General features: G+C 46.9%; 1 protein-coding gene across 3 annotated transcripts in view; it reads right to left on the bottom strand.

The window, feature by feature from the left end:
* Positions 1-13,298, bottom strand: part of myo6a (myosin VIa) — a 190,010-nt gene that overhangs the window by 154,132 nt on the left and 22,580 nt on the right. For all 3 annotated transcript variants that reach the window (XM_079255818.1, XM_079255819.1, XM_079255820.1), the window contains exons 3-7: positions 8,074-8,143; positions 7,873-7,946; positions 6,311-6,440; positions 2,347-2,452; positions 58-113 (exon numbers count right to left, since the gene is read on the bottom strand). In XM_079255818.1, coding sequence (XP_079111944.1) covers positions 58-113; positions 2,347-2,452; positions 6,311-6,440; positions 7,873-7,946; positions 8,074-8,143 — 436 coding nt within the window. The remainder of the gene's footprint in view (positions 1-57; positions 114-2,346; positions 2,453-6,310; positions 6,441-7,872; positions 7,947-8,073; positions 8,144-13,298) is intronic.

The following is a 13,298-nucleotide window of genomic DNA, read 5'->3' as shown; positions in this document are numbered from 1 at the left end:
AAATCTGGTTACAGCCAGAAGAAAAGTTCCTGATCTGACGGCAGCTGGAATCTTTACCTTCCACTATCCTCTCGTCTATGTCCTGCCCCGTCCCATATGAGGTGGTCAGGTATCTGGAAGTAAGCAGATTAACATGCTGAACAATTTTTTTGAGGTTTTCACAAACTTCAAAACAAACTTCTAGACTTCAGACTGGTTCTGCATAACCAGAACCATTCACAGGAATCCAGCTACCATCATAGTAATGGATTATTTACATTTTAGCATCCGCAAGGCGACTTTTACCTGGAGGGGAAGAAACCCAACATTCCGGTTTTAACAACACTTCAGACGTGAATGTCATGTTTCTCTGCAACTTTCTCCTCCAATGTAGCCATTAAATATTTCTGATCAGATTTAAGGTTTTCTGCTTATATGACAATATTGTACTCCAGAAACACCTAAACCTTTTTATAAACAAAAAAACAGTTTTTATTGTGACTGTCAAGTTCTAAACCTTTTAAACGTTACAAATAATTTATTTAAATGCATTTTTTGACCTAATCTAATTAGGGTCTGAGCCATACGAAGTCATGGCAACAGGCTGTCCGCCATCTTGGCATTTACGACCATATTTTTGCCCGTTTTTGTCAATTTGGGCGCATCGTATTTGAACGAACTAGTCTGAGGCGATTCATGCTATTGGCTCCACATTCGCCATGGAGCTTCGTGACAAGATGGGGACCAAAAGTTATTGGAGAAAGCGTGTTACCGTGGCAACCCATGGAAAAAAGCGTTCTTGCCATGAAACACGGTTCACTCATATCTTCGCAGAAATGCATCCGATCTGCACCAAAATTAAAATAAATTCATATTTCGAGGGTCCTTAACGCATTGTAATATGTATTGTGTGTGTGGGTGGGGGGGGGGGGGGGGGGGGGGGGGGGGGGGGGGGCTTTATTGGGGGGCTCCTAGGGGCCTGATCGTCTACTTTGACCTAGGGCTACGAAATTCGGCACACATGTGTATCAACCCTAGACAAGCATAAAACTCAATTAATCACCTGTTACCATGGCAACGATGTGTCCGCCATCTTGAAAAAAATCCTCCTCACCATGAAACACGGTTTACTCATATCTTCGCAGTAATACATCCGATCTGCACCAAAAGGGTCAGCGTTCATATTTGGTAGGTCCTTAACACACTGAAACATGTATTGAGGGGGGGCATTTTTTGGGGGGGGGGGGGGGGGAGGGGGCCCGATCTTCTACTTTGACCTAGTGCTACAGATTCGGTACATATGTGTAACAACCCAAGGCGAGTGAAAAAACTGCATTGACCACCTGTTACCATGGCAACGGGGTGTCCACCATCTTGGCGTTTACGCCCATTTAGCACTGTATGTGCATTGTTTTTTGACAAACTAGTTTTGGATTCGTGCCTTTTACTTCACATCCACCCGGAAGCTTTGTGACGAGTTCGGGTGGAGGGTTCGGCATGAAGCGAGGACCGATGGATGCCGCTTGCAGCTTTAATTATAATTATTATTGGTAACTAACGTGTTAAATTTACTGTAATCATTGGTAATTAACGTGTTAAATTTACTGTAGTTATTGGTAACTAACGTGTAAATTTTACTGTAATTATTGGTAAATAACGTGTTAAATTTACTGTAGTTATTGGTAACTAATGTGTTAATTTGTTGTAATTATTGGTAACTAAGGTGTTAATTTTACTGTAATTATTTGTAACCAACGAGTTCATTTTTTTCTAATTATTGGTAACTAATGTGTTAATTTTACTGTAGTTATTGGTAACATGTTAATTTTTTGTAATTATTGGTAACAAACATGTTAAATTTATTGTAGTTATTGGTAACTAACGTGGTAATTTTTTGTAATTATTGGTAACTATTGTGTTAAATTTACTGTAATTATTCGTAACTAACGTGTTATTTTTGTAATTATTGTAACTAACGTGTTAATTTTACTGTAATTATTGGTAACTAATGTGTTAATTTTACTGTAGTTATTGGTAACTAACGTGTTGATTTTTTGTAATTATTGATAACTAACGTGTCAATTTTACTGTAATTATTGGTAACTAACGTGTTAATTTTTTGTAATTATTGGTAACTAACGTGTTGATTTTTTGTAATTATTGATAACTAACGTGTTAATTTTACTGAAATTATTGGTAACTAACGTGTTAATTTTTTGTAATTATTGGTAACTAACGTGTTACGAATGAGTCCCACCTCCAATTAAAATACATTAAAATAAGAGTTGAAGTTCAGAAATGTGAAAGAAAAAGTAACCAAACTGAACAAACTTATTGTTGGTTGATAAGATGCGAGTGAAGCTTCACCTGAGCACAAACTTGGTGTTTTCGGTCTTGCCGGCACCGGACTCCCCTGAGACGATGATGGACTGGCTCAGCTTCAGGACCTTCATGTCCCTGTAGGCCTTGTCAGCTGGAGATCAGACAGCGTTTAGAGAGAGACGTCTCCGTGCCACAAACATAACATGAATCCTGTCACATCTGCAGACGGGTGACGGATAGAAGACATGAGCTTTACAAATGGTCCCAGAGGGTCCTGCAGGTCTCTCCCGGCTACAACACACCCAGATCATATCAATAGATTCCAACAGCGTGTTACATCTGACATTGATCCATTCTTTCCAATCAGGACCGTTGCAGCAGGGAAACACCTGCAGGACCGTCGAGGACCGGATGAGGTTCATGAGACAAGTTACACATCCATCAGGAAAATACTCTGACCTACAGAGACTACAGAGACCATCTGCAGGGTCTGGTGGAGACCTGCATGTCATCAAGTCTGCAGGACTCCTCAACAGAAACTGGACTTGTTCTACAAACTAAACCTGTCCAGGTTCAGGTCCGTTCCTGGTTCAGGGAGGAACAGAAGCGTGTTCAGGACTAATCCTGCTTTGGTACAAATCTACGGCCAAAAACCAGGGCTAAAACCAGCTGGGCTACAACCAGCTGGACTAAAAACCAGCTGGACTAAAAACCAGCTGGACTAAAACCAGCTGGACTAGAAAACCAGCTGGACTGAAAACCAGCTGGACTAAAAACCAGCTGGACTAAAAACCAGCTGGACTAAAACCATTTGGGCTAAAACCATCTGGACTAAAACCATCTGGACTGAAACCATCTGGACTAAAACCATCTGGACTAAAACCAGCTGGGCTAAAACCAGCTGGACTAAAACCAGCTGGACTAAAAACAAGCTGGACTAAAAACAGCTGGACTAAAACCAGCTGGACTAAAAACCAGCTGGACTAAAAACCAGCTGGACTAAAACCAGCTGGGCTAAAACCAGCTGGACTAAAAACAAGCTGGACTAAAAACAGCTGGACTAAAACCAGCTGGACTAAAACCAGCTGGACTAAAAACCAGCTGGACTAAAAACCAGCTGGACTAAAAACCAGCTGGACTAAAACCCAGCTGGACTAAAACCAGCTGGACTAAAACCAGCTGGACTAAAAACCATCTGGGCTAAAAAAAATTTGGGCTAAAACCATCTGGACTGAAACCATCTGGACTGAAACCATCTGGACTGAAACCATCTGGGCTAAAACCAGCTGGGCTAAAACCAGCTGGACTAAAACCAGCTGGGCTAAAACCAGCTGGGCTAAAACCAGCTGGGCTAAAACCAGCTGGACTAAAACCATCTGGGCTAAAACCATCTGGGCTAAAACCAGCTGGACTAAAACCAGCTGGGCTAAAACCAGCTGGGCTAAAACCATCTGGGCTAAAACCATCTGGGCTAAAACCATCTGGGCTAAAACCATCTGGACTAAAACCATCTGGACTAAAACCATCTGGACTAAAACCAGCTGGGCTAAAACCAGCTGGGCTAAAACCAGCTGGACTAAAACCAGCTGGACTAAAACCAGCTGGGCTAAAACCATCTGGACTAAAACCAGCTGGCCTAAAACCAGCTGGGCTAAAACCAGCTGGGCTAAAAACCAGCTGGACTAAAAACCATCTGGGCTAAAACCAGCTGGACTAAAACCATCTGGGCTAAAACCATCTGGGCTAAAACCAGCTGGGCTAAAACCATCTGGGCTAAAACCATCTGGGCTAAAACCAGCTGGACTAAAACCAGCTGGACTAAAACCAGCAGGACTAAAACCAGCTGGGCTAAAACCAGCTGGGCTAAAACCAGCTGGACTAAAACCATCTGGACTAAAACCAGCTGGGCTAAAACCAGCTGGGCTAAAACCAGCTGGACTAAAACCAGCTGGACTAAAACCATCTGGGCTAAAACCATCTGGGCTAAAACCATCTGGGCTAAAACCATCTGGACTAATACCATCTGGACTAAAACCAGCTGGCCTAAAACCAGCTGGGCTAAAACCAGCTGGGCTAAAAACCAGCTGGACTAAAAACCAGCTGGACTAAAACCAGCTGGACTAAAAACCAGCTGGACTAAAAACCAGCTGGACTAAAACCAGCTGGACTAAAACCAGCTGGACTAAAAACCAGCTGGACTAAAAACCAGCTGGACTAAAAACCAGCTGGACTAAAAACCAGCTGGACTAAAACCAGCTGGACTAAAAACCAGCTGGACTAAAAACCATCTGGGCTAAAACCATCTGGGCTAAAACCATCTGGGCTAATACCATTTGGGCTAAAACCATTTGGGCTAAAACCATCTGGGCTAAAACCATCTGGACTAAAACCAGCTGGACTAAAACCAGCTGGACTGAAACCAGCTGGACTGAAACCATCTGGACTGAAACCATCTGGACTGAAACCATCTGGGCTAAAACCAGCTGGACTAAAACCATCTGGGCTAAAACCATCTGGGCTAAAACCATCTGGGCTAAAACCATCTGGGCTAAAACCAGCTGGACTAAAACCAGCTGGACTGAAACCATCTGGACTAAAACCATCTGGGCTAAAACCATCTGGACTAAAACCATCTGGACTAAAACCATCTGGACTAAAACCAGCTGGGCTAAAACCATTTGGGCTAAAACCATCTGGACTAAAACCAGCTGGACTAAAACCAGCTGGACTAAAACCAGCTGGACTAAAACCAGCTGGACTAAAACCAGCTGGGCTAAAACCAGCTGGGCTAAAACCAGCTGGGCTAAAACCAGCTGGACTAAAACCAGCTGGACTAAAACCATTTGGGCTAAAACCATTTGGGCTAAAACCAGCTGGGCTAAAACCAGCTGGACTAAAACCAGCTGGACTAAAACCAGCTGGACTGAAACCAGCTGGACTAAAACCAGCTGGGCTAAAACCAGCTGGACTAAAACCAGCTGGACTAAAACCAGCTGGACTAAAACCAGCTGGACTGAAACCGTCTGGGCTAAAACCGTCTGGGCTAAAACCATCTGGGCTAAAACCATCTGGACTAAAACCATCTGGACTAAAACCATCTGGACTAAAACCATCTGGGCTAAAACCAGCTGGCCTAAAACCAGCTGGGCTAAAACCAGCTGGGCTAAAACCAGCTGGGCTAAAACCAGCTGGACTAAAACCAGCTGGGCTAAAACCATCTGGACTAAAACCATCTGGGCTAAAACCATCTGGGCTAAAACCATCTGGACTAAAACCATCTGGACTAAAACCATCTGGACTAAAAACCATCTGGACTGAAACCATCTGGACTAAAAACCAGCTGGACTAAAACCATCTGGACTAAAAACCAGCTGGACTGAAACCATCTGGACTAAAAACCATCTGGACTAAAAACCATCTGGGCTAAAACCAGCTGGGCTAAAACCATCTGGACTAAAACCAGCTGGGCTAAAACCATCTGGGCTAAAACCATCTGGGCTAAAACCATCTGGGCTAAAACCATCTGGGCTAAAACCATCTGGGCTAAAACCATCTGGGCTAAAACCAGCTGGGCTAAAACCAGCTGGGCTAAAACCAGCTGGACTAAAACCAGCTGGACTAAAACCAGCTGGACTAAAACCAGCTGGGCTAAAACCAGCTGGACTAAAACCATCTGGGCTAAAACCAGCTGGGCTAAAACCAGCTGGACTAAAACCATCTGGACTAAAACCATCTGGACTAAAACCAGCTGGGCTAAAACCAGCTGGACTAAAACCAGCTGGGCTAAAACCAGCTGGACTAAAACCATCTGGACTAAAACCAGCTGGACTAAAACCAGCTGGGCTAAAACCAGCTGGACTAAAACCAGCTGGACTAAAACCATCTGGACTAAAACCAGCAGAGCTAAAGCAGCTGATAAAACAGTCAAATAAAACCAGTCTAACACACCAGTGAGGATGTAAACCAGCTCGGACACGCAGCAGAAGGAACGGCGTGTGCGGCTGCTTACCGATGGCGTAGACGTGTGGCGGCAGCGTTCCCAGTGACCGCCCCCGGTACTGCTTGATGGTCTCTGGTGAGTAAAGCTTCGGGATGTCATAGTACGGGTTGACGGCGATCAGGATGTTCGCTACGAACGTCTGTTGGAGAAGGAAACAACCTGATGATCACCGTCTCCATGGCGATATGTTTATGGTCCACCTGTCGCGTGTAACGCCGTGTAGCGGTGGTCGCCTTTTCAGCTGCGGCTTTAACCAGATACAACTCCACCCCCGACAGGTCACATAGATGCAACATCATACACGCCGCTGGTCGTTCCTGCTCCCCACGTCACACAACAACAACCGTCGTTCAACATACAAACATACAAACAAACAAACAAACAAACAAACTGCAGCACAGCGGCTTGTTTGTCAGTTTGGCGTGTTTGTCGTATCAGTGACACTTTAGGAGCCATAAACACGCCGACTGTCATGTCGACATGTTGGTTTTCACCTCCAGATTCCTGGAGCTGCGACAGTTTGTTCCTGATGCATGGAAACAAACAAACATGTAAACGTGTCGCATAATTACTCATGTTTTGTAACATCTGATGATGTGGTGGTGTTTCGTTGTTGATGGGATATTTTACTGGTCGACCGACTGGAAACCAGCTTGGATACAAGCATGACTCAGATCCTGGGAAGACCTGGTTTAGTCTCTGACATGGAAAATCTGGTCCAGAAGCTCCAGCTCAAGCTGAAAACAGCATTTTACTGTTCTGTCTGGATGTTTGTCCCTGGTTGAAAGTCTACATTTAGATTTATTTTTAGACATTTCTCTTCAGCTTCAGACGTAAATAAACACCAGCAGCTTTCTGTCCGCACTGGGCGGAAGAACCGGAAGAATCTAGTTTTTTCCCATAAACAGCAGTTCCCGCCTCGGCCACTAGATGTCAGCGTGCACTCAGGCTGACGCCGGCGGACATCAGCTGCACCTCCTCAGAGGAAACCAGGTTGATGGGAGAACCCGGCGGAGGTCACCTGATCCGTGTGTGTGCTCACATTAAAGCTGCGGAAGCTCCGTCTTTGTGAGGACGCCTCAGACAGATAAATGAGCTGCGAGTCCTGACAGAGCAGCCGTTGGCCCCCCATTACCCCCTCAGAGCTGCGTACGGTGCTAGCGTGTTGTTTTCATGTGCCGACATTACAAGCTCCACTTTACACATGTTCAACATTCATACAGAAATATTACAACTGGAAATTATTAGTGCAAAGCAGAAAAACTTCACATTTACTATTGTATTTAGGAACAATAATTATTATTATTACTGCGACTACTATAATAATAATAATAATAATAATAACTATATAATTATAATAATTATTATAATTATTATTAACAATTGAAGCAACAAGTAAAACCATCCAGCAGTTTAAATGATAATAAAAATAACGTAACGACCGGAGGTTTGATGGAGGGCGTCAGAAACATCCAGATCGTTCGTTTAGTCTGTTCACGTTTCGAAATAAATCGGTTTTTGTGAAACTTGTGTAAATGTTATGAAGACAGCTGGTGCTGAAGACGACTTACATAAATCTTGTCTTTGCTGTATCTCACACGGACATTGTTGAGCAGAGTAGCTTCATTCAGGTACATCAGAGAACCTGAAACACACACACATCTTCATGGTCGTCACAACACACACGAGCGCGGTGTTTTCACTGACCGCATCGCCCTGGAGGATTTACACAACAACACGTAAACACTCCACCCCCAGCCGGAACGACTCACAGTTGTCCTCTACGTGTTTGTCCACATCATCCTCCGCTGGGAAGACTTGATTGATGGGAGCCAGAAATGTCTGCGAGAAGAAGAGCAACGACGACAGTCAGGTTTCATGACGAATAAATGATCATCAATATATTGATCAGTTAAAGACAACATATCTGCCGGCATTCACACCCAGAACTCTGGTCCTGTTCTCAGTCCAGAGGACTGGTCTGGTGGGGGGCTGGATCTACATGTTCTGGACAGGACCACGCCCCCCACCAGACCTGCTGAGGTCTGGGTTCTGGACAGGACCACGCCCCCCACCAGACCTGCTGAGGTCTGGGTTCTGGATAGGACTACGCCCCCCACCAGACCTGCTGAGGTCTGGGTTCTGGATAGGACTACGCCCCCCACCATACCCGGTGAATCCTAGGTTCAGGGCAGGACCACGACCCCCACCAGACCTGCTGAGGTCTGGGTTCTGGACAGGACTACGCCCCCCCCCACCAGACCTGCCGAGGTCTGGGTTCTGGACAGGACTACGCCCCCCCCCACCAGACCTGCCGAGGTCTGGGTTCTGGACAGGACCACGCCCCCCACCAGACCTGCCGAGGTCTGGGTTCTGGACAGGACTACGCCCCCCCCCCCACCAGACCTGCTGAATCCCAGGTTCTGGACAGGACCATGCCCCCCACCAGACATACTGAGGTCTGTGGTATAGACCATCTGTCTGACCGGAACCAGAACTCAGACAGACCCTGTCCAGAACCCAGCAGCACCTCCCAGTTGTACCAGCTGGTGTGATGCTGGTTGCTGGTTGAACACGGTGAAACATGTCATGTGACAGAAACTGGGAACCCGGAGCAGAACCATGTAGAACCATGCAGCCCGTCACAAAGGAGGGCAAGTCGGGAGAAGTTCTGCATGATGGACTTCAGAGGCCGTTGAACCAGATCAGCACCTGGAGAACTGGTCTACAGATGACTCTGCATGAAAACCTTCATCATCATCAGCTTTTACAGCTGATCCAGATGCTGCTGCTCATGTCCTTTTCTCTGGTTCTGGTCCAGAATAAACACCAGCGGCTTCATTCATAAAACCGCGTCACAACGATGACTCCAGGAGGCGTCGGAAGGGAAAACGGGAAATGCAGGAAACACGCACGTCCCACGCCTGGTTCTGATCATCAGTCAGGATCAATACCACAAGCTGCGACACGAGGGAGCGTCTGGCCACGCCCACATGTCGGCCACAAAGGTCATGTGACCCTGATAAACATGAATCCGTGTCGTTTCCATGAAGCTCAGTAGGCAAACGGAGGAACCTTCAGGGGCCTCATTTATCAACCTGTGCGTAGCAACGCTGACTCCAGGCGGCGTACGCACGGAAAACAGGAAATGCGGCACAAAAAAACTTTCCGATTTACAAAGCAGCACGTCCCACGCCTGTTTCCTTCATAAATCAGGATCAACAGTAAATGTTGCCACGTGAAGGAACATCTGGCCACGCCCACATGTTGGCTATAAAAGGTCAGGTGAACACCCTGATAAATATTAATCCATCTCATTTCCATGACGGTTCAGCAGGAAAAAAGCCAAAAAGAGGAATTTTCTGGAAAATGAGGAAGAACTTCTAACAGATAAAGTTGTAAAATGTAAAAGTATTTTATCTGGTGGAGACGGGACGGACATCACCACCAGCAGAAAGACAGAGGAGGTCAGCAGGGGACAGATGCTGTCAGCGTCTCATCAGACCACCGGACTTATCCAGAAAGGACAAATAAAGTGGTCAGACAGTAAAATGTAGGGAGAAAGTGCATCTTGGTCCACAGGAGGAGGAAGGGGGGGCGCTGCCCACTCCCACAGATTAGAAGCTGGCGGGAAAATGAAGGAGTCCAGAGATACGCTGGAACCAAATGCTCCAGATGATGCTGGAAGTGCTTCATTCCTTTGTTTCAGATTATAAAATGAACGGACATAAATGAGACGTCTCTGACTCCAGTTTATTTACTGGGAACATACTGGTGTTCCTGTGTGTCCCAGCTGGGTTGCAGCGCTGCAGATGTGGTCGGAGAGGGGGGGGCAGTGGTTCCACCTTGTGTCCTAGCTGCGGTGTCCTCGCAGAGGAACCAATAATCACCATGAAGGAGGAGGTGCAGGAGATGGAGAGAAATAAACACCACCCTGACAGAAACCACACTAAAGATAAACTTGTGAATAAATGAGAATTCTCCTCCTCTGATGTGTTGCATCACTTCTAGACGTAAAGCAGCAGCGTTTGGTTCCAACGTGAGAGGATGACTGACAACACAATCATTCAGATTGGATGATTGATCAGGTGAACGCAGGTGAAGCGCTGACGCCATTTAGTAGCATGTTATGTAGCGTCTCCACTATCTGCAGACATCTGCAGCTGTACAACAGGTTTCCTCCTGGGCATGGAGGCACCTCCACCTGCCTCCATCTGCCCGATGGCCGCTACACCACGTCTGGCTGTGGAGAACATCGTTCTGTTCCTCTGCTCTGGGTTGGGAAAAGGAGCGGACCCGACCTGTCAGTCCCTTCCCTTTGGAAGGTGCCGGACTGGAGTCCAGAGTCTCCATGTTCCATGTCCACCAGCAGGGACAGATAAGCCACGTTGGGGAGCATTTTATATCCAACCATCACTTCATGTTCTGTATCTGCAGGTGGAGGAAACACCTGAGCAGCCTGATGATGGGCTGTTGTCATGGCGACACGTCATTTTAATGCAATTGTTCATTTAGACTTTTATGATTAATGCAGTTTCTGTATGACTTAACTGTGTGAAATGGTTTTTATAACATGTAGAACGGCTTCGTTTCAGAGCAGGTTTTAGTGGTCGATGTTTTAGTGGAGGAACAAGATCAAATGTGAACAAATGATCAAATTTGGTTTTATTCTTCATTGGTGTCGCAGTTTCTCCAGATGTGCGACGGCAGGTTACCGTTGCCATGGAGACGATCTCCCGCCACATGGGGGTTTTATAGATCCTAAACGTTGACTATAACAGGCAACAGCAGGTTTTTATGTAAGACGGCTTTATAATCGCCTTGTGAGCCGCCAAGACCTCTAAGATTCTCTGGGACCAGTTTGCGGTCCATCCTGAGCATTGTTCTGCTCCTGAAGTCTGGTTCTGATCCAGACCTGAGTTCTGGTGCATCTGGTCTGAGTTCCTTCTCGCTGCTGAGTCGGCATTCATCTACGTGATGTTTCCGTTTCCTCTTCCAGCTCTGCAGCGTTCGTCTTCCACATGTCTGCAGACGCCACGGTGAGCTAACGCCGGCGTGTTCATGGCGACACGTGACCGCGGCGTTTTGGAAAGCAGGGGTGTGTGTAAGAGTGTGGTGGGGGGGCAATCGCTGCCTCACACTACGGGGTCAGACCTTTAATCTGGAGCTTTCCGCGTGCAGGAATGCAGAGATGAGGTGACGTACAGTCGATTCATTCTTCCCAGCGGCGGCAGCTCCAACCTGGACCGGTTCCACAACGCTGCTCCGCGTCAGGAGAAAGGAGGGGATGGAGGGAGGCGATGCAAGGCTGCTTTCATCGCCATGGAGATGCAAACAGCGGAGAGAGGTGAGCCGTCAGGTTTCAGACTGTAAAAGCCACATCGTTTGGGCCTTTTTACCATCCGGAAGAAGAAGAACTTCTTCCTCTATGACATAAAACCGGTCACACACCCGTCTTTCCCCGGATGATCCTGGCGGGGAATCTGTCCCTCTGCCTGCCTCCACCGTTCCAGCGCTTCGTCAGACACCGGCACCAACTGGCAGGACAGACTGGACATTGTTCTGCTGCAGACCATTAGCGGGCTGGTCTGGGCTGGTCCGGATTGGCCTGGACTGGCCCGGACTGGCCAGGACTGTCCCTCTGACCACAGATCTGAGGAGTTCAGCTCTCATTGTCCACTGCAGCGGTTTTATGGAGGAAGGGGAGTTTTATCCTCTGAGTTATGGTACTAGTAGACCAAAGTCAGGGTGTGGAATCCAACCATGTGACCCTGATGGGCCCAGATGGGTCAAAGGTGCGAAATCAGAGCTGCAACTAAGTCAAACACCAAACTGGACTTTGATTTAAAGGCTCATCCAGCCAAGACAAGAACTGAGAGGTGGTGACTGTAAATCTGCATCAGGGATGGGCATCTCCAGTCCTCCAGGGACGCTGACCTGCAGGTTTTACATGTTTACAAGAAGCTGCTGGACCCATCGGACTTGGATCAGCTGTATCTGATCATGGTCCTGGAAACATCCAAAACCTGCAGGAACAGTGTCGTCCATCGTTCTTCCTCAGCTGTTCTGTGAAATAACTGCTGAATCTCTGTCCTGACATGTGGCCAAACTTTCCACAGCTGCATGTGACGCTTCAGATCAGATTCAGGATGATTTCCTGTAAACGCCATGAGGCTTGGTTAACTCCACGTGCAGCACCAATCAGAGCCTTTGTAACAGTAAACAGGTGGAGTAAACGCTCCTGGAGACACTGCTGGATTATGAGCTAGAGAGGGTAATAAAGTCTGCATGACTGACCACATCGCTGCTGAATGACTGCTGTAAAACTGCTGCAGAACATTCCAGTAAACAGCCTGTGTAAAACTTTCTACTGACGAGGCGTTCAGGGTTTAACCTCCTCTGGATGAGTCAACATCCACAGCTACAAGGACGGCATGTAGAACCTCAGTGTTTCAGTGAAGACCAGAGGAGAGCAGCCAGTTCACCCAGTAAGGAGGGACGTAATCCCAGTAAGGAGCAGCAGAGCCACAGGACACATTATCAGAGGATTTAGAGCTGGAATAAAAACCTGATGTGTTACTGCGGCTGCTAACGCACAGCCTCTCTGTTACCGGTGACGTCGCTGCCACGCAATGGCATGGCTGCCACACGTTTGTGTCGCTCCTGCACGTTAGCTTCGCTGCTATCTCATTTGTGCTAACGTTTTCTGCGTGGCATGCTGTTATGATCTGCGTACAGGAGAGTCCAGAAGACATTAGAAGAGGCTTTTTAAATAAAAGTAAATGATGCATGATATTTTACAAACAGGGGGGTAGGGAATCACTGTGACACCCCCCCTCTTGTTATGCTCACACAGCGGCAGTCGGCTGTTTTACAAGCTTACAGTGAACTGGATTACCCAGCATGCTCTGTGAAAGTTGTTAGACACTGAGGCCTTTCCGGGAGAAACGTTCCAGAGACTCCCACAAAGCTTTGGGGGTTACCATGGCTACACCTC

The sequence above is a fragment of the Telmatherina bonti genome (assembly GCF_933228915.1).
Source record: "Telmatherina bonti genome assembly, chromosome: 16".
Lineage (NCBI taxonomy): Eukaryota > Metazoa > Chordata > Actinopteri > Atheriniformes > Telmatherinidae > Telmatherina > Telmatherina bonti.
The sequence above is the reverse complement of the archived record's forward strand: the minus strand, read 5'-3'. Positions and strand labels throughout refer to the sequence as shown.